The 27062-nt window shown below is 53.3% G+C and overlaps 2 protein-coding genes across 6 annotated transcripts in view; one reads left to right on the top strand and one right to left on the bottom strand.

The window, feature by feature from the left end:
• The window catches only part of LOC146009796 (uncharacterized), a 562226-nt gene that overhangs the window by 43341 nt on the left and 491823 nt on the right, over positions 1-27062 (top strand). The window lies entirely within an intron of this gene.
• On the bottom strand, positions 4895-15667 carry LOC146009847 (uncharacterized). Its single transcript, XM_083150387.1, has 2 exons — positions 15489-15667; positions 4895-9143 (listed from the first exon to the last, which is right to left on the bottom strand). Exons 1-2 carry the CDS (start codon positions 15577-15579, stop codon positions 8419-8421), a joined length of 816 nt encoding a protein of 271 aa, XP_083006513.1. The 5' UTR covers positions 15580-15667; the 3' UTR covers positions 4895-8418.

Below are 27062 nucleotides of genomic sequence, written 5' to 3'. Positions count from 1 at the left end.
CCAATGACAGTTTTTCTTCATCTCCCCGACCCCTCCTTCCCATGCCAGCAAGTTTTATACTGAAAATTGGTTATTCTGATGTTAATTGGAAATCACTTTGTATATAGATTTTTGGGTACTTGTTTCCTAGCACGGCCACACCGATTCTAATCGAGGGCATCGCAGGTAAAAAAATCAAATCGGTCACATCGCATGCGTGCTAAAAAATCGCATGCGATGGTCCCGACGCGATGCCCCCGATTTCCCATAGGGAACAATGTTAAATGCCTCAATTTACCCAAATCAACAGGGAACAATGTTAAATGGTCCAGAAACCCCCCAAAACACCCCAGAACAGTGAAATGGCCCCCCAAAATTAGTTAACGCCACCCCACGATCAACGTGAACCCGAAGCGTGGCGAGCGCAGCGAGGCCGCGAGGGGCGGCGGTACGCGTCCTCCGACCTTTTCATACCCCCACTATCCACGTCGGCATGGAGTTGATAATAGAATAGTGTGGCGAGCGCAGCGAGCCACCGAGCCCGAAGCGTGGCGAGCGCAGCGAGCCCCGCGAGGGGACGCGGATACCTGCACAGTTATACGCGTCCCCTCGCGGGCTTCACAGGTGTCCGTGGCGACGCGGACACCTGTGAAGCCCGCGAAGGGACGCGTTTACCTGTGAAGGTATCCGCGTCCCCTCGCCACACTATTCTATTCTCAACTCCACGCCGACGTGGATAGTGGGGGTATGAAAAGGTCGGAGGAAGCGTACCGCTGCGCTCGCCACGCTTCGGGTTCACGTTGATCGTGGGGTGGCGTTAACTAATTTTGGGGGGCCATTTCACTGTTCTGGGGTGTTTTTGGGGGTTTCTGGACCATTTAACATTGTTCCCTGTTGATTTGGGCAAATTGAGCCATTTAACATTGTTCCCTATGGGAAATCGGGGGCATCGCGTCGGGACCATTTTATGCTTATTTAGCCGCATGCGACGCGACCGACGCGATTTTTTAACTTTTCAATGCATTTCAATGGGAAATCGGGTCCATCGCGTCGGGGGCCATCACATACCACTATTAAGGGCACAAGATCAATGCGATTGTGGCCGTGCTAGGAAACAAGTACCGATTTTTGTAAACCCCTCCCCACTTTCATACCGTGTAAGGTTTCCCAATTTTGTAGGAAGCGGATCATCAGATCTAGGACAATATTCTCTCCAACCCTCTGTACATTTAGGCCTTATTGGTGTCCAAGCTTACCTTGCCTGGGTTCTCCCTATCCCTCTGGAGTGTATTACTTCCAATCCCCTCTCACCGAATGGCGACCGGTCACAGAACCCAGCTGGTGTTCTGTAAGAAATTCTCCTGCTATATGCTGGACCCTAGTTGCCATTTACAATCAGCATTGACTAGCATAATTGGGCTATAGGAGGACTCCCTCTGTGGTTCCTTATCAGCTTTCAGTAGTAATTATATTGGGTATATGGCAGATTATTAATATACTACTTACCGGGCCTATCACTACATTTTACAAGATTTTAAAATACTCCCCCAGAAGCTCAGCTGGCCCGGGAGATTTTTCACTTTTAATACAAATTCTGGGTGACATTCAATAGGAATCGGTTTGTTTGTTTTGCGGGTTTTTTTTCTGCAAAAATGTCCGATTTCGCAAATCGCACATTTTATAGGATGCGAATTGTGTCAAAAAATCACTTTTTTTGCCACGATGTCGCACATTCTGAAGTAGCGATTTTTAGCCACTCTGGAATTCGCATCCATTATGAAGTATACAAATCACAAATTTAATGAGATGCGAATTTGGGAAAACGTTACTAAAAATGGCCACACAAACAAACCAGGTCGTGATGGGCGAATTTGACAAAACCCATGCACAGACCAGTGTGATCTGTGTATGGTTCTGTCCAAAAAAATGGAAAAATTATTAAAATGGGAAAAAAAAACGGCGTGAGGTCCCCCCTCCTGAGCATAACCAGCCCCGGGCTCAAAGAGCCGGTCCTGGTTTCATAAAATCACAGGCCAAAACAAATAGGGGCCCCTGGATTTTATAAAGCCATCACCAGACTTAAGGACCGGTCCTGTTCCCAAAATACGGGGGAAAAATGAGAAGGGGCCTCCGTATTTCAAGAACCAGCACCGGGCCCAACCAGCCAGCAGGGTAATGCAACAGCCGGGGGAGACTGACTGGTCAGCATGGGAAGGGGTCCTGGGGAAGTTGGGACCCCCCCAAAGAAGCCCCCCCCCCCCCTCCAGGACTTACCTGCCCATGCTGAAGCCCGGGGCTGTCCCCGATGGTCCCGAGTGGTGGGCATCGGGCTGATGAATGGTGTAAAATTAGAAAAACCTATTGTGTATTGCTGTGGAACTATGAGTCCCAGCAAGCCTGTATTGCATGCAGGGACTTGGAGAACCACAAGTCCCAGCATGCAGGTGTAATACCCCTGTGTACCTGGATAGACACGTCCGTGACAGGGGGCGGATGAATAAGCCCTGATTGGCTGAGGAGAAAGGAAGTGACGGTACCTGGAGAGGAAGAGAGAGCCCGGTGTGAAGCGCCAGGAAGAAGGAGTACGGCCCATGGAGAAGAGTGTGCGGGATCCAGGGAGCCGCGTGTCGGAGCCGGGAGACAGAGCAGCAGTGATCCGGCGGCAGAAGCAGCGGGTGCAGTAGCGGCTGAGCAGAGCATGGAGAAGCGCCAGTGATGGAGCTGCACTGACAACCCCTCCCCGCAGCGTCACGCTATCAGGAGCAGAGGTGGGTCCCAGTGGCAGAACCCAGCACTCGCCAGCTACAGCGGCAGAATACCCGCTGGCAGCATCCCGCCTACACCAGCAGCACGTTGGTGTGCGCACCAAACGGCGCTCGATAGAAGCGGGCAGTGGAGCGCCTGCAGCCCAGAGTGGAGGGAGAGTGGTCCCAGCAGCAGACACTGCACCAAGTAACACCCGGCGGCAGGGCGCCATCAGCAAGATCCTGATACAGCCGGGGGAGACCTGCAGGGAACAGAGATGAGCCGGAGGGCTCTGCGGCTTTCCTGTTCCAACACCCACTGAGGGACACGTGAGTAGGCCAGTGTACCTTCTTCCCAAGTGAGCGAGACAGGGCCACCCGTCTCCCTATCCCTGCAGCAGAGAGACAACCAAAGACCACACACCCCACGGGGAATTCACCGTAACTCACCCTAAGGGCAGGAACTAACCGTAGTACCCAGACTTGTGGCATTGTAATGGCTGCCACGGCGCTGAAGGGGTTAAGCCATTTTGGACAAGGCACTTTGTACATTTCTGGAGGAAGGTATTTAGCCATCTTTGTGAATAGGAAATACGATGCTAAACAGTCCTTTTGCTAACGGCTGGGGAATGACACGGCACAGCAGGGATCGGGATTTGTGTCTGTAGTTCCTGTGTAAAGGTGTTAGTAAGGAGCCCAGCACTGAGGCACAATAACAAAGCAAAAACACATATTGTAATTTGTATGCGCAGGCACTGAGCTGGGACTACATGTCCCATGATGCAGTGCTGCAGGGGGATGAAGCCTGTGCTGGGCACAGGCTTAAGACAATGTATAATATTGTAAATGTATTTAAAATGTGTGTACAGGCTCAGTATGTACAGAGTAACTAGTGTGCTTTAAATGGATTTTAAAGGAAAAGTGCACTTACTGTACTGCTGTGTCCCAGGGGGTCCAGAGTCCGGTGTGGGCTGCTGGGTTCCCCCCAGACTTTATCCCAAAAACGGAATTCTTTCCCAGATAGCGTCCAAGCTGGGAGCTGCAGGAAAGGTAGCAGGGAACATCCAGGGCTGGTGCTACCACTAGGCAGCTTTAGGCAGCTGCCTAGGGCGGTGGCCACTGGAGGGCGCCTCTTCAGCCCAACATTTAAATCAAATATTATTGTGGCAGGTGCTGAGAATAGCTATCTCTAGTTTCCGAGCACCATTCTAAAAACCGCCCCTTATCCCTGCTGCTGGCGATGGCTGCCTAGCGCTGCTACCACTGGTGGTGAGACACTGGTCCCATCTGCCGCCCACCCCTCACCATTGGCGTCAGTGGGGAACAGTGCCTCCGTGGCAGCAGTGCTAGGCAGTCAGCGGCTGCAGCAGGGATTAGGGATGGGTCTCCCCACCACCCGCAGAAGAAGGAACCAGCGCAGCGGTGAGTGGCACCTCCTATAACCCCCGCCACCCCATGGAAATGGCGCGGCGGGTGAGCACCACAGCGTCCCCCCCCCCAGAGCGCCGCGAGCACCAGCACCCCCCTCCTGTACAGCGGCCGGGGGGGCGGGTGAGCACCGGAGCGTCCCCCCCCCCGCCTGGGGCGCTCCGGTGCCTTGCACCGGCACTGGTAACATCCGCTTTCTAACAAGCTGAGTGGTTCCCTGAAAGCTCCCCGGGGCTCTCAGTCAGCGGGCAGGAGACCCAGGCAGGGGATCAGGACTGCCCATCTCTGGAGCTCACGTCCGGAGCTCTGGTGTGCTGCCTGAGATGCTGGACCCTGATACCGCTCCCTCTGCACGTCCGGAGCTCTGGTGTGCTGCCTGAGATGCTGGGCCCTGATACCGCTCCCTCTGCACGTCCGGAGCTCTGGTGTGCTGCCTGAGATGCTGGGCCCTGATACCGCTCCCTCTGCACGCCCGGAGCTCTGGTGTGCTGCCTGAGATGCTGGGCCCTGATACCGCTCCCTCTGCACGTCCGGAGCTCTGGTGTGCTGCCTGAGATGCTGGGCACTGATACCGGTCCCCCTGCACGCCCGGGTGCTTGTTGGTGTGCTGCCTGAGATGCTGGGCCCCGTTTCCTTACTTCTCATAAAATCTCTCCAAGAAATAGAAAATATATTTTTCATTAAGTTGCAAGAAACTTTATAATTATATTTTTATTTTTTACATTTGACAAACATGCATAAAATGTAGACGTAATGTAACAACATTGTGGTCTGTAATGATGTGGTAGGCCTATATCTAACACACTACACAAAACACACTAAGGTTGGACACACACTGGACGATAAGTCGGTAGTGTCATCTGTTGGCCGACAGGGGACGTCACAAGTGATGACATGCCCCTCCCCTTATACCCTACCACCCCCTCCCCCGCCAGACCCAGCATCACACAGTATATATGCACATGCAGCATGCAGGGTCCTGTCTGCAGGGATGTTATGGGGGAGTGTCCGGGAACCCACAGGTGTGTCAGAGAGTTATGGGGGAGTGTCCGGGAACCCTCAGGCGTGTCAGAGAGTTATGGGGGAGTGTCCGGGAACCTGCAGGCCTTTCAGAGAGTTATGGGGGAGTGTCCGGGAACCCTCAGGTGTGTCAGAGAGTTATGGGGGAGTGTCCGGGAACCCTCAGGCGTGTCAGAGAGTTATGGGGGAGTGTCCGGGAACCTGCAGGCCTGTCAGAGAGTTATGGGGGAGTGTCCGGGAACCGACAGGCGTGTCAGAGAGTTATGGGGGGGTGTCCGGGAACACTCAGGCGTGTCAGAGAGTTATGGGGGAGTGTCTGGGAACCCTCAGGTGTGTCAGAGAGTTATGGGGGAGTGTCCGGGAACCTGCAGGTGTATCAGAGAGTTATGGGGGAGTGTCCGGGAACCCTCAGGCGTGTCAGAGAGTTATGGGGGAGTGTCCGGGAACCCGCAGGCGTGTCAGAGAGTTATGGGGGAGTGTCTGGGAACCCTCAGGTGTGTCAGAGAGTTATGGGGGAGTGTCCGGGAACCCTCAGGTGTGTCAGAGAGTTATGGGGGAGTGTCCGGGAACCCTCAGGTGTGTCAGAGAGTTATGGGGGAGTGTCCGGGAACCCTCAGGTGTATCAGAGAGTTATGGGGGAGTGTCCGGGAACCCTCAGGTGTGTCAGAGAGTTATGGGGGAGTGTCCGGGAACCCTCAGGTGTGTCAGAGAGTTATGGGGGGGTGTCCGGGAACCCTCAGGTGTGTCAGAGAGTTATGGGGGAGTGTCCGGGAACCCTCAGGTGTATCAGAGAGTTATGGGGGAGTGTCTGGGAACCCTCAGGTGTGTCAGAGAGTTATGGGGGAGTGTCCGGGAACCCTCAGGTGTGTCAGAGAGTTATGGGGGAGTGTCCGGGAACCCTCAGGCGTGTCAGAGAGTTATGGGGGAGTGTCCGGGAACCCTCAGGTGTGTCAGAGAGGCATGGGGGGGTGTCCGGGAACACTCAGGTGTGTCAGAGAGTTATGGGGGAGTGTCCGGGAACCCTCAGGTGTGTCAGAGAGTTATGGGGGAGTGTCCGGGAACCCTCAGGTGTGTCAGAGAGTTATGGGGGAGTGTCCGGGAACCCTCAGGCGTATCAGAGAGTTATGGGGGAGTGTCCGGGAACCCTCAGGCGTGTCAGAGAGTTATGGGGGAGTGTCCGGGAACCCGCAGGCGTGTCAGAGAGTTATGGGGGAGTGTCTGGGAACCCTCAGGCGTGTCAGAGAGTTATGGGGGAGTGTCCGGGAACCCTCAGGTGTGTCAGAGAGTTATGGGGGAGTGTCCGGGAACCCTCAGGTGTGTCAGAGAGTTATGGGGGAGTGTCCGGGAACCCTCAGGTGTGTCAGAGAGTTATGGGGGAGTGTCCGGGAACCCTCAGGTGTGTCAGAGAGTTATGGGGGAGTGTCCGGGAACCCTCAGGTGTGTCAGAGAGTTATGGGGGAGTGTCTGGGAACCCTCAGGTGTGTCAGAGAGTTATGGGGGAGTGTCCGGGAACCCTCAGGTGTGTCAGAGAGTTATGGGGGAGTGTCCGGGAACCCTCAGGTGTGTCAGAGAGTTATGGGGGAGTGTCTGGGAACCCTCAGGTGTGTCAGAGAGTTATGGGGGAGTGTCCGGGAACCCTCAGGTGTGTCAGAGAGTTATGGGGGGGTGTCCGGGAACACTCAGGTGTGTCAGAGAGTTATGGGGGAGTGTCCGGGAACCCGCAGGCGTGTCAGAGAGTTATGGGGGAGTGTCCGGGAACCTGCAGGTGTGTCAGAGAGTTATGGGGGAGTGTCCGGGAACCCGATGGCGTGTCAGATAGTTATGGGGGAGTGTCCGGGAACCCTCAGGCGTGTCAGAGAGTTATGGGGGGGGGTATCCGGGAACCCTCAGGCGTGTCAGAGAGTTATGGGGGAGTGTCCGGGAACCTGCAGGCGTGTCAGAGAGTTATGTGGGAGTGTCCGGGAACCCTCAGATGTATCAGAGAGTTATGGGGGAGTGTCCGGGAACCTGCAGGCGTGTCAGAGAGTTATGGGGGAGTGTCCGGGAACCTGCAGGCGTGTCAGAGAGTTATGGCGGAGTGTCCGGGAACCCTCAGGCGTGTCAGAGAGTTATGGGGGAGTGTCCGGGAACCTGCAGGCGTGTCAGAGAGTTATGGGGGAGTGTCCGGGAACCTGCAGGTGTGTCAGAGAGTTATGGGGGAGTGTCCGGGAACCCTCAGGTGTATCAGAGAGTTATGGGGGAGTGTCCGGGAACCCGCAGGTGTGTCAGAGAGTTATGGGGGAGTGTCCGGGAACCCTCAGGTGTATCAGAGAGTTATGGGGGAGTGTCCGGGAACCCTCAGGTGTGTCAGAGTTATGGGGGAGTGTCCGGGAACCCTCAGGTGTGTCAGAGAGTTATGGGGGAGTGTCCGGGAACCTGCAGGCGTGTCAGAGAGTTATGGGGGAGTGTCCGGGAACCCGCAGGTGTGTCAGAGAGTTATGGGGGAGTGTCCGGGAACCCTCAGATGTGTCATAGAGTTATGGGGGAGTGTCCGGGAACCCTCAGGCGTGTCAGACAGTTATGGGGGAGTGTCCGGGAACCCTCAGGTGTGTCAGAGAGTTATGGGGGAGTGTCCGGGAACCTGCAGGCGTGTCAGAGAGTTATGGGGGAGTGTCCGGGAACCCTCAGATGTGTCATAGAGTTATGGGGGAGTGTCCGGGAACCCTCAGATGTGTCAGAGAGTTATGGGGGAGTGTCCGGGAACCCTCAGATGTGTCAGAGAGTTATGGGAAAGTGTCCGGGAACCCTCAGATGTGTCAGAGAGTTATGGGGGAGTGTCCGGGAACCCTCAGGCGTGTCAGAGAGTTATGGGGGAGTGTCCGGGAACCTGCAGGCGTGTCAGAGAGTTATGGGGGAGTGTCCGGGAACCCTCAGGTGTGTCAGAGAGTTATGGGGGAGTGTCCAGGAACCCGCAGGCGTGTCAGAGAGTTATGGGGGAGTGTCCGGGAACCCGCAGGCGTGTCAGAGAGTTATGGGGGAGTGTCCGGGAACCCTCAGGTGTATCAGAGAGTTATGGGGGGGGTGTCCGGGAACCCGCAGGCGTGTCATAGAGTTATGGGGGAGTGTCCGGGAACCCTCAGGTGTGTCAGAGAGTTATGGGGGGGGGGGGGGGGGGTGTCCGGGAACCCGCAGGCGTGCCAGAGAGTTATGGGGGGGGTGTCTGGGAACCCTCAGGTGTGTCAGGTTCTCTGTCAAACATTCCACACAATCAAGGAAATGGTTTCTTACGTTTGTGGCTTCTCTGATGTGTAAGGAGATTTGATTTCTGTGTAAAACACTTCCCACAGTCAGAGCAAGGAAATGGCCTCTCACCTGTGTGAGTTCTCTGATGCAAAATAAGATTTGCTTTCTGTGTAAAACATTTCCAACACTCAGTGCATGTAAATGGCCTCTCCCCTGTGTGACTTCTCTGATGCGTAACAAGATGTAATTTCCGAGTGAAACTTTTCCCACACTCAGAGCATGGGAATGGCCTCTCACCTGTGTGCCATCTCTGATGCGTAACAAGACTTGATTTCTGTTTAAAACATTTCCCACACTCAGAGCATGGATAAGGATTCTCACCTGTGTGACCTCGCTGATGTATAACAAGAAATGTTTTCTGAGTAAAACATTTCCCACACTCAGAGCATGAATAGGGTTTCTCACCTGTGTGAGTTCTCTCATGTATAACCAGACGTGATTTCAGGGGAAAACATTTCCCACACTCAGCACAGGGATATATTTTACCACGTGTCTGAGCTGCACTGTATGTAACAAAGGCTGAGGTATCAGGAGAACTGTCCGCACAATGAGATGGACCAGATGATATATCAGCACTGTGAGGTTCTGGATGTATATATAGAGTAACAATGTTATCTCCTGGAGAATCTTGTGTGATGTCATCTTCTACGTCATTCTCTGCAGACAAGAGGAGACCTCCCTCTGAGGCACCTGCCCGAAATAACATACCTGTATTATTATTCACAGCACTGTACAGGGACTATAGCCATTCACATCAGTCACACCAGGGAGCTTACAATCTATTTTCCCTACCACAAGAGCAGGGTTAATTTGCTATAAGAAGCCAAGTACCCCAAAAAACATATACAAACTCCACACAAACAGTACGTTGTCTGGGAATTTAATTTATGACTTCCTTGCTACAAGACAGCAATATGAGATACACCAGAGAGTGCAGGAAGGAGACTGGTTAGATCTCTGGGCTGGTAACACACAGTGACATGATGTGAGGGGGAGAGCAGGAGTATAATAGGGGCTGATGTCTCCTGATGTATGAGATACACCAGAGAGTGCGGGAAGGAGACTGGTCAGATCTCTGGGCTGGTAACACACAGTGACATGATGTGAGGGGGAGAGCAGGAGTATAATAGGGGCTGATGGATCCTGATGTATGAGATACACCAGAGAGTGCGGGGAGGAGACTGGTCAGATCTCTGGGCTGGTAACACACAGTGACATGATGTAAGGGGGAGAGCAGGAGTATAATAGGGGCTGATGGCACCTGATGTATGAGATACACCAGAGAGTGCGGGGAGGAGACTGGTCAGATCTCTGGGCTGGTAACACACAGTGACATGATGTGAGGGGGAGAGCAGGAGTATAATAGGGGCTGATGGCTCCTGATATATGAGATACACCAGAGAGTGCGGGGAGGAGACTGGTCAGATCTCTGGGCTGGTAACACACAGTGACATGATGTGAGGGGGAGAGCAGGAGTATAATAGGGGCTGATGGCTCCTGATGTATGAGATACACCAGAGAGTGCAGGGAGGAGACTGGTCAGATCTCTGGGCTGGTAACACACAGTGACATGATGTGAGGGGGAGAGCAGGAGTATAATAGGGGCTGATGTCTCCTGATGTATGAGATACACCAGAGAGTGCGGGGAGGAGACTGGTCAGATCTCTTGGCTGGTAACACAGTGACATGATGTGAGGGGGAGAGCAGGAGTATAATAGGGGCTAATGGCTCCTGATGTATGAGATACACCAGAGAGTGCGGGGAGGAGACTGGTCAGATCTCTGGACTGGTAACACACAGTAACATGATGTGAGGGGGAGAGCAGGAGTATAATAGGGGCTGATGGCTCCTGATGTATGAGATACACCAGAGCGTGCGGGGAGGAGACTGGTCTGATCTCTGGGCTGGTAACACACAGTGACATGATGTGAGGGGAAGAGCAGGAGTATAATAGGGGCTGATGGCTCATGATGTATGAGATACACCAGAGAGTGCGGGGAGGAGACTGGTCAGATCTCTGGGCTGGTAACACACAGTGACATGATGTGATGGGGAGAGCAGGAGTATAATAGGGGCTGATGGCTGCTGATGTATGAGATACACCAGAGAGTGCGGGGAGGAGACTGGTCAGATCTCTGGGCTGGTAACACAGTGACATGATGTGAGGGGGAGAGCTGGAGTATAATAGGGGCTGATGGCACCTGATGTATGAGATACACCAGAGAGTGCGGGAAGGAGACTGGTCAGATCTCTGGGCTGGTAACACACAGTGACATGATGTGAGGGAGAGCAGGAGTATAATAGGGGCTGATGGCGTCTGATGCATGAGATACACCAGAGAGTGCGGGGAGGAGACTGGTCAGATCCCTGGGCTGGTAACACACAGTGACATGATGTGAGGGGGAGAGTAGGAGTATAATAGGGGCTGATGGCTCCTGATGTATGAGATACACCAGAGAGTGCGGGGAGGAGACTGGTCAGATCTCTGGGCTGGTAACACACAGTGACATGATGTGAGGTGGAGAGGAGTATAATAGGGGCTGATGGCCCTGATGTATGAGATACACCAGAGAGTGCGGGGAGGAGACTGGTCAGATCCCTGGGCTGGTAACACACAGTGACATGATGTGAGGGGGAGAGCAGGAGTATAATAGGGGCTGATGGCTCCTGATGTATGAGATACACCAGAGAGTGCGGGGAGGAGACTGGTCAGATCTCTGGGCTGGTAACACACAGTGACATGATGTGAGGGGAGAGCAGGAGTATAATAGGGGCTGATGGCTGCTGATGTATGAGATACACCAGAGAGTGCGGGGAGGAGACTGGTCAGATCCCTGGGCTGGTAACACACAGTGACATGATGTGAGGGGGAGAGTAGGAGTATAATAGGGGCTGATGGCTCCTGATGTATGAGATACACCAGAGAGTGCGGGGAGGAGACTGGTCAGATCTCTGGGCTGGTAACACACAGTGACATGATGTGAGGTGGAGAGGAGTATAATAGGGGCTGATGGCCCTGATGTATGAGATACACCAGAGAGTGCGGGGAGGAGACTGGTCAGATCTCTGGGCTGGTAACACACAGTGACATGATGTGAGGGGGAGAGCAGGAGTATAATAGGGGCTGATGGCTCCTGATGTATGAGATACACCAGAGAGTGTGGGGAGGAGACTGGTCAGATCTCTGGGCTGGTAACACACAGTGACATGATGTGAGGGAGAGCAGGAGTATAATAGGGGCTGATGGCACCTGATGTATGAGATACACCAGAGAGTGCGGGGAGGAGACTGGTCAGATCTCTGGGCTGGTAACACACAGTGACATGATGTGAGGGGGAGAGCAGGAGTATAATAGGGGCTGATGGCACCTGATGTATGAGATACACTAGAGAGTGCGGGGAGGAGACTGGTCAGATCTCTGGGCTGGTAACACACAGTGACATGATGTGAGGGGGAGAGCAGGAGTATAATAGGGGCTGATGGCTGCTGATGTATGAGATGCACCAGAGAGTGTGGGGAGGAGACTGGTCAGATCTCTGGGCTGGTAACACACAGTGACATGATGTGAGGGGGAGAGCAGGAGTGTAATAGGGGCTGATGGCTCCTGATGTATGAGATACACCAGAGAGTGCGGGGAGGAGACTGGTCAGGTCTCTGGGCTGGTAACACACAGTGACATGATGTGAGGTGGAGAGCAGGAGTATAATAGGGGCTGATGGCTCCTGATGTATGAGATACACCAGAGAGTGCGGGGAGGAGACTGGTCAGATCTCTGGGCTGGTAACACACAGTGACATGATGTGAGGGGGAGAGCAGGAGTATAATAGGGGCTGATGGCTGCTGATGTATGAGATACACCAGAGAGTGCGGGGAGGAGACTGGTCAGATCTCTGGGCTGGTAACACACAGTAACATGATGTGAGGGGAGAGCAGGAGTATAATAGGGGCTGATGGCTCCTGATGTATGAGATACACCAGAGAGTGCGGGGAGGAGACTGGTCAGATCTCTGGGCTGGTAACACACAGTGACATGATGTGAGGAGGAGACCAGGAGTATAATAGGGGCTGATGGCTTCTGATGTATGAGATACACCAGAGAGTGCGGGGAGGAGACTGGTCAGATCTCTGGGCTGGTAACACACAGTAACATGATGTGAGGGGAGAGCAGGAGTATAATAGGGGCTGATGGCTCCTGATGTATAAGATACACCAGAGAGTGCGGGGAGGAGACTGGTCAGATCTCTGGGCTGGTAACACACAGTGACATGATGTGAGGGGTAGAGCAGGAGTATAATAGGGGCTGATGGCTCCTGATGTATAAGATACACCAGAGAGTGCGGGGAGGAGACTGGTCAGATCTCTGGGCTGGTAACACACAGTGACATGATGTGAGGGGTAGAGCTGGAGTATAATAGGGGCTGATGGCTACTGATGTATGAGATACACCAGAGAGTGCAGGGAGGAGACTGGTCAGATCTCTGGGCTGGTAACACACAGTGACATGATGTGAGGGGGAGAGCAGGAGTATAATAGGGGCTGATGGTTCCTGATGTATGAGATACACCAGAGAGTGCGGGGAGGAGACTGGTCAGATCTCTGGGCTGGTAACACACAGTGACATGATGTAAGGGGGAGAGCAGGAGTATAATAGGGGCCAATGGCTCCTGATGTATGAGATATACCAGAGAGTGCGGGGAGGAGACTGGTCAGATCTCTGGGCTGGTAACACACAGTGACATGATGTGAGGGGAGAGCAGGAGTATAATAGGGGCTGATGGCTGCTGATGTATGAGATACACCAGAGAGTGCGGGGAGGAGACTGGTCAGATCTCTGGGCTGGTAACACACAGTGACATGATGTGAGGGGAGAGCAGGAGTATAATAGGGGCTGATGGCACCTGATGTATGAGATACACCAGAGAGTGCGGGGAGGAGACTGGTCAGATCTCTGGGCTGGTAACACACAGTGACATGATGTGAGGGGGAGAGCAGGAGTATAATAGGGGCTGATGGCTCCTGATGTATGAGATACACCAGAGAGTGCGGGGAGGAGACTGGTCAGATCTCTGGGCTGGTAACACACAGTGACATGATGTGAGGGGGAGAGCAGGAGTATAATAGGGGCTGATGGCTCCTGATGTATGAGGTACACCAGAGAGTGCGGGGAGGACACTGGTCAGATCTCTGGGCTGGTAACACACAGTGACATGATGTGAGGGGGAGAGCAGGAGTATAATAGGGGCTGATGGCTCCTGATGTATGAGGTACACCAGAGAGTGCGGGGAGGAGACTGGTCAGATCTCTGGGTAACACACAGTGACATGATGTGAGGGGCAGAGCAGGAGTATAATAGGGGATGATGGCTCCTGATGTATAAGATACACCAGAGAGTGCGGGGAGGAGACTGGTCAGATCTCTGGGCTGGTAACACACAGTGACATGATGTGAGGGGGAGAGCAGGAGTATAATAGGTGCTGATGGCTCCTGATGTATGAGATACACCAGAGAGTGCGGGGAGGAGACTGGTCAGATCTCTGGGCTGGTAACACACAGTGACATGATGTGAGGGGGAGAGCAGGAGTATAATAGGTGCTGATGGCTCCTGATATATGAGATACACCAGAGAGTGCGGGAGGAGACTGGTCAGATCTCTGGGCTGGTAACACACAGTGACATGATGTGAGGGGGAGAGCAGGAGTATAATAGGGGCTGATGGCTCCTGATGTATGAGATACACCAGAGAGTGCAGGGAGGAGACTGGTCAGATCTCTGGGCTGGTAACACACAGTGACATGATGTGAGGGGGGGGAGCAGGAGTATAATAGGGGCTGATGGCTCCTGATGTATGAGATACACCAGAGAGTGCGGGGAGGAGACTGGTCAGATCTCTGGGCTAGTAACACACAGTGACATGATGTGAGGGGGAGAGCAGGAGTATAATAGGGGCTGATGGCTCCTGATGTATGAGATACACCAGAGAGTGCGGGGAGGAGACTGGTCAGATCTCTGGGCTGGTAACACACAGTGACATGGTGTGAGGGGAGAGCAGGAGTATAATACGGGCTGATGGCTCCTGATGTATGAGATACACCAGAGAGTGCGGGGAGGAGACTGGTCAGATCTCTGGGCTGGTAACACACAGCGACATGATGTGAGGGGGAGAGCAGGAGTATAATAGGTGCTCATGGCTGCTGATGTATGAGATACACCAGAGAGTGCGGGGAGGAGACTGGTCAGATCTCTGGGCTGGTAACACACAGTGACATGATGTGAGGGGGAGAGCAGGAGTATAATAGGGGCTGATGGCTCCTGATGTATGAGATACACCAGAGAGTGCGGGGAGGAGACTGGTCAGATCTCTGGGCTGGTAACACACAGTGACATGATGTGAGGGGGAGAGCAGGAGTATAATAGGGGCTGATGGCTCCTGATGTATGAGATAGATCAGAGAGTGCGGGGAGGAGACTGGTCAGATCTCTGGGCTGGTAACACAGTGACATGATGTGAGGGGAGAGCAGAAGTATAATAGGGGCTGATGGCTGCTGATGTATGAGATACACCAAAGAGTGTGGGGAGGAGACTGGTCAGATCTCTGGGCTGGTAACACACAGTGACATGATGTGAGGGGAGAGCAGGAGTATAATAGGGGCTGATGGCTCCTGATGTATAAGATACCCCAGAGAGTGCGGGGAGGAGACTGGTCAGATCTCTGGGCTGGTAACACACAGTGACATGATGTGAGGGGGAGAGCAGGAGTATAATAGGGGCTGATGGCTCCTGATGTATGAGATACCCCAGAGAGTGCGGGGAGGAGACTGGTCAGATCTCTGGGCTGGTAACACACAGTGACATGATGTGAGGGGGAGAGCAGGAGTATAATAGGGGCTGATGGTTCCTGATGTATGAGATAGATCAGAGAGTGCGGGGAGGAGACTGGTCAGATCTCTGGGCTGGTAACCTACAGGGACATGATGTGAGGGGGGAGAGCAGGAGTATAATAGGGGCTCTTCTCTGTAATAAGTGTTTATTACTCACCAGGGCTGATATCTGTAGGGATGTCCTCCTCCTTACACTGCTGATCCCCCTTCACGTACATTTCTTTTCCCTCTGTATCTTCTGCCTTCATATCAGTCACATACGTCTCTTCTCCTCCCTCTGGATCTTCTGCCTTTATATTAGTCAGGACATTATCCTACATAACACATATACACATGAAGGCTGTATGAATACTGGATACTCTCCGATCACATCCGCCGGTGTCACTGTATAACGTCCCATTCCCAGCAGTCACCTCTCCGGTCACATCCCTCGGTGTTACTGTATAACGTCCCATTCCCAGCAGTCACCTCTCCTGTCACATCCCTGGTGTTGCTGTATAACGTCCCATTCCCAGCAGTCACCTCTCCGGTCACATCCCCCGGTGTTACTGTATAACGTCCCATTCCCAGCAGTCACCTCTCCTGTCACATCCCCCGGTGTTACTGTATAACGCCCCATTCCCAGCAGTCACCTCTCCGGTCACATCCCCGGTGTTACTGTATAGCGTCCCATTCCCAGCAGTCACCTCTCCGGTCACATCCCCCGGTGTTACTGTATAACGTCCCATTCCCAGCAGTCACCTCTCCGGTCACATCCCCCAGTGTTACTGTATAACGTCCCATTCCCAGCAGTCACGTCTCCGGTCACATCCCCCGGTGTTACTGTATAACGTCCCATTCCCAGCAGTCACCTCTCTGGTCACATCCCCCGGTGTTACTCTATAACGTCCCATTCCCAGCAGTCACCTCTCCAGTCACATCCCCCAGTGTTACTGTATAACGTCCCATTCCCAGCAGTCACGTCTCCGGTCACATCCCCCGGTGTTACTGTATAACGTCCCATTCCCAGCAGTCACCTCTCCGGTCACATCTCACGGTGTTACTGTATAACGTCCCATTCCCAGCAGTCACCTCTCCGGTCACATCCCCCGGTGTTACTGTATAACGTCACATTCCCAGCAGTCACCTCTCCGGTCACATCCCCCGGTGTTACTGCATAACGTCCCATTCCCAGCAGTCACCTCTCCGGTCACATCCCCCGGTGTTACTGTATAACGTCACATTCCCAGCAGTCACCTCTCCGGTCACATCCCCCGGTGTTACTGTATAATGCCCCATTCCCAGCAGTCACCTCTCCGTCGGGTTCGGATCATTTGGTCTATTGCATTATGGTAGAAAGTCATTAGGTTGAATCCATTAGGTCGACATGCTAAAAGGTCGACATGATTCAAGGTCGACATGGGAAAAGGTCGACATGATTCTAGGTCGAAAGGTCATTAGTTCGACAGGTCATTAGTTCGACAAGGTCATTAGTTCGACAAGGTCATTAGTTCGACATTGTCTATGTCGACATTCACAAGGTCGACATGGGGTTTTTCACTGTTTTTTTACCTGAATGTCAACACAGTCGACATGGACACAGTTTAAAGTGCACTGCATCCCCTTGCATCGCTCGCTGCGCTCGCGATGCGGCGGGCACGGTGCCTCGCTACGCTCGGCACACTATTTTATTCTCCCACCATGCCCTAGTGGATGGTAGGGCATGAAATACCGCCTGTCGGCACATGTTGGCTCAAAAAACAGTGAAAAACTCCATGTCGACCTTGTGAATGTCGACATAGACAATGTCGAACTAATGACCTTGTCGAACTAATGACCTGTCGAACTAATGACCTTTCGAACTAGAATCATGTCGACCTAGAGTCATGTCGACCTTTTAGCATGTCGACCTAATGGATTCGACCTAATGACTGTCGACCATAATGCAGTAGACCAAATGACCGCATCCCTCTCCGTCACATCCCCCGGTGTTACTGTATAATGTCCCATTCCCAGCAGTCTCCTCTCCGGTCACATCCCCCAGTGTTACTGTATAACATCCCATTCCCAGCAGTCACCTCTCCAGTCACATCCCCCTGTGTTACTGTATAACGTCCCATTCCCAGCAGTCACCTCTCCGGTCACATCCCCCGGTGTTACTGTATAACGTCCCATTCCCAGCAGTCACCTCTCCTGTCACATCCCCCGGTGTTACTGTATAACGTCCCATTCCCAGCAGTCACCTCTCCTGTCACATCCCCCGGTGTAACTGTGTAACGTCCCATTCCCAGCAGTCACCTCTCCGGGCACATCCCCGGTGTTACTGTATAACGTCCCATTCCCAGCAGTCACCTCTCCGGTCACATCCCCCGGTGTTACTGTATAACGTCCCATTCCCAGCAGTCACCTCTCCGGTCACATCCCCCGGTGTTACTTTATAACATCCCATTCCCAGCAGTCACCTCTCCGGTCACATCCCCCGGTGTTACTGTATAACGTCCCATTCCCAGCAGTCACCTCTCCTGTCACATCCCCCGGTGTAACTGTGTAACGTCCCATTCCCAGCAGTCACCTCTCCGGGCACATCCCCGGTGTTACTGTATAACGTCCCATTCCCAGCAGTCACCTCTCCGGTCACATCCCCCGGTGTTACTGTATAACGTCCCATTCCCAGCAGTCACCTCTCCGGTCACATCCCCCGGTGTTACTTTATAACATCCCATTCCCAGCAGTCACCTCTCCGGTCACATCCCCCAGTGTTACTGTATAACGTCCCATTCCCAGCAGTCACCTCTCCGGGCACATCCCCCGGTGTTACTGTATAACGTCCCATTCCCAGCTGTCACCTCTCCGGTCACATCCCCCCGTGTTACTGTATAACGTCCCATTCCCAGCAGTCACCTCTCCGGTCACATCCCCCGGTGTTACTGTATAACGTCCCATTCCCAGCAGTCACCTCTCCGGTCACATCCCCCGATGTTACTGTATAACGTCCCATTCCCAGCAGTCACCTCTCCGGTCACATCCCCGGTGTTACTGTATAATGTCCCATTCCCAGCAGTCACCTCTCTGGTCACATCCCCCGGTGTTACTGTATAACGTCCCATTCCCAGCAGTCACCTCTCCGGTTACATCCCCCGGTGTTACTGTATAATGTCCCATTCCCAGCAGTCACCTCTACGGTCCCATCCCCCGGTGTTACTGTATAACATCCTATTCCCAGCAGTCACCTCTCCGGTCACATCCCCCTGTGTTACTGTATAACGTCCCATTCCCAGCAGTCACCTCTCCTGTCACATCCCCCGGTATTACTGTATAACGTCCCATTCCCAGCAGTCACCTCTCCGGTCACATCCCCCGGTGTTACTGTATAACGTCCCATTCCCAGCAGTCACTTCTCCTGTCACATCCCCCGGTGTTACTGTATAACGTCCCATTCCCAGCAGTCACCTCTCCGGTCACATCCCCCGGTATTACTGTATAACGTCCCATTCCCAGCAGTCACCTCTCCGGTTATACCCCCGGTGTTACTGTATAACGTCCCATTCCCAGCAGTCACCTCTCCTGTCACATCCCCCAGGTGTTACTGTATAACGTCCCATTCCCAGCAGTCACCTCTCCGGTCACATCCCCCAGGTGTTACTGTATAACGTCCCATACCCAGCAGTCACCTCTCCGGTCACATCTCCCGGTGTTACTGTATAACGTCCCATTCCCAGCAGTCACCTCCCCGGTCACATCCTCCGGTGTTACTGTATAACGTCCCTTTCCCAGCAGTCACCTCTCCGGTCACATCCCCGGTGTTACTGTATAACGTCCCATTCACAGCAGTCACCTCCCCGGTCACATCCCCCGGTGTTACTGTATAACGTCCCATTCCCAGCAGTTACCTCTCCGGTCACATCCCCCGGTGTTACTGTATAACATCCCATTCCCAGCAGTCACCTCTCCGGTCACATCCCCCTGTGTTACTGTATAACGTCCCATTTCCAGCAGTCACCTCTCCGGTCACATCCCCCGGTGTTACTGTATAACGTCCCATTCCCAGCAGTCACCTCTCTGGTCACATCCCCCGGTGTTACTGTATAACGTCCCATTCCCAGCAGTCACCTCTCCGGTCACATCCCCCGGTGTTACTGTATAACGTCCCATTCCCAGCAGTCACCTCTCCGGTCACATATCCCTGTGTTACTGTATAACGTCCCATTCCCAGCAGTCACCTCTCCGGTCACATCCCCCAGTGTTACTGTATAACGTCCCATTCCCAGCAGTCACTCTCCGGTCACATCCCCCGGTGTTACTGTATAACGTCCCATTCCCAGCAGTCACCTCTCTGGTCACATCCCCCGGTGTTACTGTATAACGTCCCATTCCCAGCAGTCACCTCTCCGGTCACATCCCCCGGTGTTACTGTATAACGTCCCATTCCCAGCAGTCACCTCTCCGGTCACATCCCCCGGTGTTACTCTATAACGTCCCATTCCCAGCAGTCACGTCTCCTGTCACATCCCCCGGTGTTACTGTATAACGTCCCATTCCCAGCAGTCACCTCTCAGGTCACATCTCCCGGTGTTACTGTATAACGTCCCATTCCCAGCAGTCACCTCCCCGGTCACATCCTCCGGTGTTACTGTATAACGTCCCATTCCCAGCAGTCACCTCTCTGGTCACATCCCCCGGTGTTACTGTATAACGTCCCATTCCCAGCAGTCACCTCTCCGGTCACATCCCCCGGTGTTACTGTATAACGTCCCATTCCCAGCAGTCACCTCTCCGGTCACATATCCCTGTGTTACTGTATAACGTCCCATTCCCAGCAGTCACCTCTCCGGTCACATCCCCCAGTGTTACTGTATAACGTCCCATTCCCAGCAGTCACTCTCCGGTCACATCCCCCGGTGTTACTGTATAACGTCCCATTCCCAGCAGTCACCTCTCCGGTCACATCCCCTGGTGTTACTGTATAACGTCCCATTCCCAGCAGTCACCTCTTCGGTCACATCCCCCGGTGTTACTGTATAACGTCCCATTCCCAGCAGTCACCTCTCCGGTCACATCCCCGGTGTTACTGTATAACGTCCCATTCACAGCAGTCACCTCCCCGGTCACATCCCCCGGTGTTACTGTATAACGTCCCATTCCCAGCAGTTACCTCTCCGGTCACATCCCCCGGTGTTACTGTATAACGTCCCATTCCCAGCAGTCACCTCTCCGGTCACATCCCCCTGTGTTACTGTATAACGTCCCATTTCCAGCAGTCACCTCTCCGGTCACATCCCCCGGTGTTACTGTATAACGTCCCATTCCCAGCAGTCACCTCTCTGGTCACATCCCCCGGTGTTACTGTATAACGTCCCATTCCCAGCAGTCACCTCTCCGGTCACATCCCCCGGTGTTACTGTATAACGTCCCATTCCCAGCAGTCACCTCTCCGGTCACATCCCCCAGTGTTACTGTATAACGTCCCATTCCCAGCAGTCACTCTCCGGTCACATCCCCCGGTGTTACTGTATAACGTCCCATTCCCAGCAGTCACCTCTCCGGTCACATCCCCCAGTGTTACTGTATAACGTCCCATTCCCAGCAGTCACTCTCCGGTCACATCCCCCGGTGTTACTGTATAACGTCCCATTCCCAGCAGTCACCTCTCCGGTCACATCCCCTGGTGTTACTGTATAACGTCCCATTCCCAGCAGTCACCTCTTCGGTCACATCCCCCGGTGTTACTGTATAACGTCCCATTCCCAGCAGTCACCTCTCCGGTCACATCCCCGGTGTTACTGTATAACGTCCCATTCCCAGCAGTCACCTCTCCGGTCTCATCCCCCGGTGTTACTGTATAACGTCCCATTCCCAGCAGTCACGTCTCCTGTCACATCCCCCGGTGTTACTGTATAACGTCCCATTCGCAGCAGTCACCTCTCCGGTCACATCCCCCGGTGTTACTGTATAACGTCCCATTCCCAGCAGTCACCTCTCCGGTCTCATCCCCCGGTGTTACTGTATAACGTCCCATTCCCAGCAGTCACGTCTCCTGTCACATCCCCCGGTGTTACTGTATAACGTCCCATTCCCAGCAGTCACCTCTCCGGTCACATCCCCCAGTGTTACTGTATAACGTCCCATTCCCAGCAGTCACCTCTCCGGTCACATCCCCCGGTGTTACTCTATAACGTCCCATTCCCAGCAGTCACGTCTCCTGTCACATCCCCCGGTGTTACTGTATAACGTCCCATTCCCAGCAGTCACCTCTCAGGTCACATCCCCCGGTGTTACTGTATAACGTCCCATTCCCAGCAGTCACCTCTCCGGTCACATCCCCCGGTGTTACTGTATAACGTCCCATTCCCAGCAGTCACCTCTCCGGTCACATATCCCTGTGTTACTGTATAACGTCCCATTCCCAGCAGTCACCTCTCCGGTCACATCCCCGGTGTTACTGTATAACGTCCCATTCCCAGCAGTCACCTCTCCGGTCTCATCCCCCGGTGTTACTGTATAACGTCCCATTCCCAGCAGTCACCTCTCCGGTCACATCCCCCGGTGTTACTGTATAACGTCCCATTCCCAGCAGTCACCTCTCCGGTCACATCCCCCGGTGTTACTTTATAACATCCCATTCCCAGCAGTCACCTCTCCGGTCACATCCCCCGGTGTTACTGTATAACGTCCCATTCCCAGCAGTCACCTCTCCTGTCACATCCCCCGGTGTAACTGTGTAACGTCCCATTCCCAGCAGTCACCTCTCCGGTCACATCCCCCGGTGTTACTGTATAACGTCCCATTCCCAGCAGTCACCTCTCCGGTCACATATCCCTGTGTTACTGTATAACGTCCCATTCCCAGCAGTCACCTCTCCGGTCACATCCCCGGTGTTACTGTATAACGTCCCATTCCCAGCAGTCACCTCTCCGGTCTCATCCCCCGGTGTTACTGTATAACGTCCCATTCCCAGCAGTCACCTCTCCGGTCACATCCCCCGGTGTTACTGTATAACGTCCCATTCCCAGCAGTCACCTCTCCGGTCACATCCCCCGGTGTTACTTTATAACATCCCATTCCCAGCAGTCACCTCTCCGGTCACATCCCCCGGTGTTACTGTATAACGTCCCATTCCCAGCAGTCACCTCTCCTGTCACATCCCCCGGTGTAACTGTGTAACGTCCCATTCCCAGCAGTCACCTCTCCGGGCACATCCCCGGTGTTACTGTATAACGTCCCATTCCCAGCAGTCACCTCTCCGGTCACATCCCCCGGTGTTACTGTATAACGTCCCATTCCCAGCAGTCACCTCTCCGGTCACATCCCCCGGTGTTACTTTATAACATCCCATTCCCAGCAGTCACCTCTCCGGTCACATCCCCCAGTGTTACTGTATAACGTCCCATTCCCAGCAGTCACCTCTCCGGGCACATCCCCCGGTGTTACTGTATAACGTCCCATTCCCAGCTGTCACCTCTCCGGTCACATCCCCCCGTGTTACTGTATAACGTCCCATTCCCAGCAGTCACCTCTCCGGTCACATCCCCCGGTGTTACTGTATAACGTCCCATTCCCAGCAGTCACCTCTCCGGTCACATCCCCCGATGTTACTGTATAACGTCCCATTCCCAGCAGTCACCTCTCCGGTCACATCCCCGGTGTTACTGTATAATGTCCCATTCCCAGCAGTCACCTCTCTGGTCACATCCCCCGGTGTTACTGTATAACGTCCCATTCCCAGCAGTCACCTCTCCGGTTACATCCCCCGGTGTTACTGTATAATGTCCCATTCCCAGCAGTCACCTCTACGGTCCCATCCCCCGGTGTTACTGTATAACATCCTATTCCCAGCAGTCACCTCTCCGGTCACATCCCCCTGTGTTACTGTATAACGTCCCATTCCCAGCAGTCACCTCTCCTGTCACATCCCCCGGTATTACTGTATAACGTCCCATTCCCAGCAGTCACCTCTCCGGTCACATCCCCCGGTGTTACTGTATAACGTCCCATTCCCAGCAGTCACTTCTCCTGTCACATCCCCCGGTGTTACTGTATAACGTCCCATTCCCAGCAGTCACCTCTCCGGTCACATCCCCCGGTATTACTGTATAACGTCCCATTCCCAGCAGTCACCTCTCCGGTTATACCCCCGGTGTTACTGTATAACGTCCCATTCCCAGCAGTCACCTCTCCTGTCACATCCCCCAGGTGTTACTGTATAACGTCCCATTCCCAGCAGTCACCTCTCCGGTCACATCCCCCAGGTGTTACTGTATAACGTCCCATACCCAGCAGTCACCTCTCCGCTCACATCTCCCGGTGTTACTGTATAACGTCCCATTCCCAGCAGTCACCTCCCCGGTCACATCCTCCGGTGTTACTGTATAACGTCCCATTCCCAGCAGTCACCTCTCCGGTCACATCCCCCTGGTGTTACTGTATAACGTCCCATTCACAGCAGTCACCTCTCCGGTCACATCCCCGGTGTTACTGTATAACGTCCCATTCCCAGCAGTCACCTCTCCGGTCACATCCCCCGGTGTTACTGTATAACGTCCCTTTCCCAGCAGTCACCTCTCCGGTCACATCCCCCTGGTGTTACTGTATAACGTCCCATTCACAGCAGTCACCTCTCAGGTTACATCCCCCAGTGTTACTGTATAACGTCCCTTTCCCAGCAGTCACCTCTCCGGTCACATCCCCGGTGTTACTGTATAACGTCCCATTCACAGCAGTCACCTCCCCGGTCACATCCCCCGGTGTTACTGTATAACGTCCCATTCCCAGCAGTTACCTCTCCGGTCACATCCCCCGGTGTTACTGTATAACATCCCATTCCCAGCAGTCACCTCTCCGGTCACATCCCCCTGTGTTACTGTATAACGTCCCATTCCCAGCAGTCACTCTCCGGTCACATCCCCCGGTGTTACTGTATAACGTCCCATTCCCAGCAGTCACCTCTCCGGTCACATCCCCTGGTGTTACTGTATAACGTCCCATTCCCAGCAGTCACCTCTCCGGTCACATCCCCCGGTGTTACTGTATAACGTCCCATTCCCAGCAGTCACCTCTCCGGTCACATCCCCGGTGTTACTGTATAACGTCCCATTCCCAGCAGTCACCTCTCCGGTCTCATCCCCCGGTGTTACTGTATAACGTCCCATTCCCAGCAGTCACGTCTCCTGTCACATCCCCCGGTGTTACTGTATAACGTCCCATTCGCAGCAGTCACCTCTCCGGTCACATCCCCCGGTGTTACTGTATAACGTCCCATTCCCAGCAGTCACCTCTCCGGTCTCATCCCCCGGTGTTACTGTATAACGTCCCATTCCCAGCAGTCACGTCTCCTGTCACATCCCCCGGTGTTACTGTATAACGTCCCATTCCCAGCAGTCACCTCTCAGGTCACATCCCCCGGTGTTACTGTATAACGTCCCATTCCCAGCAGTCACCTCTCCGGTCACATCCCCCGGTGTTACTGTATAACGTCCCATTCCCAGCAGTCACCTCTCCGGTCACATATCCCTGTGTTACTGTATAACGTCCCATTCCCAGCAGTCACCTCTCCGGTCACATCCCCGGTGTTACTGTATAACGTCCCATTCCCAGCAGTCACCTCTCCGGTCTCATCCCCCGGTGTTACTGTATAACGTCCCATTCCCAGCAGTCACGTCTCCTGTCACATCCCCCGGTGTTACTGTATAACGTCCCATTCGCAGCAGTCACCTCTCCGGTCACATCCCCCGGTGTTACTGTATAACGTCCCATTCCCAGCAGTCACCTCTCCGGTCTCATCCCCCGGTGTTACTGTATAACGTCCCATTCCCAGCAGTCACGTCTCCTGTCACATCCCCCGGTGTTACTGTATAACGTCCCATTCCCAGCAGTCACCTCTCCGGTCACATCCCCCGGTGTTACTGTATAACGTCCCATTCCCAGCAGTCACCTCTCCGGTCACATCCCCCGGTGTTACTGTATAACGTCCCATTCCCAGCAGTTACCTCTCCGGTCACATCCCCCGGTGTTACTGTATAACGTCCCATTCCCAGCTGTCACCTCTCCGGTCACATCCCCCGGTGTTACTGTATAACATCCCATTCCCAGCAGTCACCTCTCCGGTCACATCCCCCGGTGTTACTGTATAACGTCCCATTCCCAGCAGTCACCTCTCCGGTCACATCCCCCGGTGTTACTGTATAACGTCCCATTCCCAGCAGTCACCTCTCCGGTCACATCCCCCAGTGTTACTGTATAATGTCCCATTCCCAGCAGTCACCTCTCCGGTCACATCCCCCGGTGTTACTCTATAACGTCCCATTTCCAGCAGTCACCTCTCCGGTCACATCCCTGGTGTTACTGTATAACGTCCCATTCCCAGCAGTCACCTCTCCGGTCACATCCCCCGGTGTTACTGTATAATGTCCCATTCCCAGCAGTCACCTCTCCGGTCACATCCCCCGGTGTTTCTGTATAACGTCCCATTCCCAGCAGTCACCTCTCCGGTCACATCTCCCGGTGTCACTGTATAACGTCCCATTCCCAGCAGTCACCTCTCCGGTCACATCCCCCGGTGTTACTGTATAATGTCCCATTCCCAGCAGTCACCTCTCCAGTCAGCAGCTGAATGATCTTGTTGGTGAGTTCCAGGATCTTCTGGTCATTGTGCCTCTCATGTATCAGTGAGTGAGGTGGAGGCACCGTGATGGGGCTCTGGGTCCTGCTCAGTCCTACTGACACACGGGGACGGCTGCTGGGTGTCTCACACTCACCGGGTGTCTTCCTCACTACTGTGTAACCCTGTGTATTGGGGGAGACATATATACAAATTGTAATTCAGCTAGGTGTCTTCTTGATATAATAATTTGTATTGATGAGTTAAAGCATAAACATGCAACTTGTACAGGAGTTAGGATATACAATAAAAGTCAGAAAACAAAGCATTGTGTGGAAAATCCTTAATATGAGACTAAAACAACACAAATGGTACAGTAAGACAGTATTTTGCTTATGTGGGAAACTATAAGAGCGAAACATTTCTAGAAAAAGAAATTCAAACAATAGTTTAGTGGGCATACCTAGTAAACATGAATATCCTACAATGGATCACCATGTGCAAGTGGTTCTAAACGATACCATGTCATGAAACCAAAGCACGATCTGAGTTTTGATCTTATAGTAGGTGATACTGATGTATGGCGGCCAAATGCTGAAGAGGTTGTCGGCTATTTTTTCCGTCCAGTCCATCATAATCTTGGATGGAACAGCATAAGGGAAGGTGGGTCTGTGGCAATCCTTTTTGATAGTAGTGTTCATTCTAGCACCCGCTATGTTTGATAACCCATGCAGTTCCTGTTCCCTGCCTGGGGTGTCGCTGTCTGCCGTGGTGTTTCTAGCACAGGTCTGGTTTGCATATCAGTGCTGATATACAGACCACACTGTGCTAGAAGCACCACAGCAGACAGCGACACCCCAGGCAGGGAAGAGGAACTGCATGGGTTTTCAAAGATAGCGGGTGCTAGAATAAACACTAGATAGTATTGTTTTTTTGTCTGCTCCTGTTGCTTTCATAGTGGTTGAACATACATTCCAAAATATCCATTCCATATCCAATTTATAATGAATGTATAAATATTGACAATTATACTGTAGTTATCAAGGTCTTTCCAGAATATCTGGACTTTTGGCCAGTTCCACAAACAATGTATAATATCTGCATCAGGGGTCTGGCATTTATAGCAGTTACAGAGTCGCCAATAATATATTGCAATTT

Source organism: Crinia signifera, chromosome 6, assembly GCF_055691185.1.
Source record: "Crinia signifera chromosome 6, ASM5569118v1, whole genome shotgun sequence".
Classification (NCBI taxonomy): Eukaryota; Metazoa; Chordata; class Amphibia; order Anura; family Myobatrachidae; genus Crinia; species Crinia signifera.
Note: the sequence above shows the minus strand (reverse complement) of the source record. Positions and strands in the feature narration are given on the sequence as shown.

Bases quoted from the DNA above. Each gene is read 5' to 3' on its own strand.
- LOC146009847 (XM_083150387.1), bottom strand. From the start codon at position 15,579: ATGAAGGCAGAAGATACAGAGGGAAAAGAAATGTACGTGAAGGGGGAT. The intron at 9,144-15,488 runs GTGAGTAATAAA...TATTTCGGGCAG, and splicing joins CCCTACAGATATCAGCCCTG to GTGCCTCAGAGGGAGGTCTC.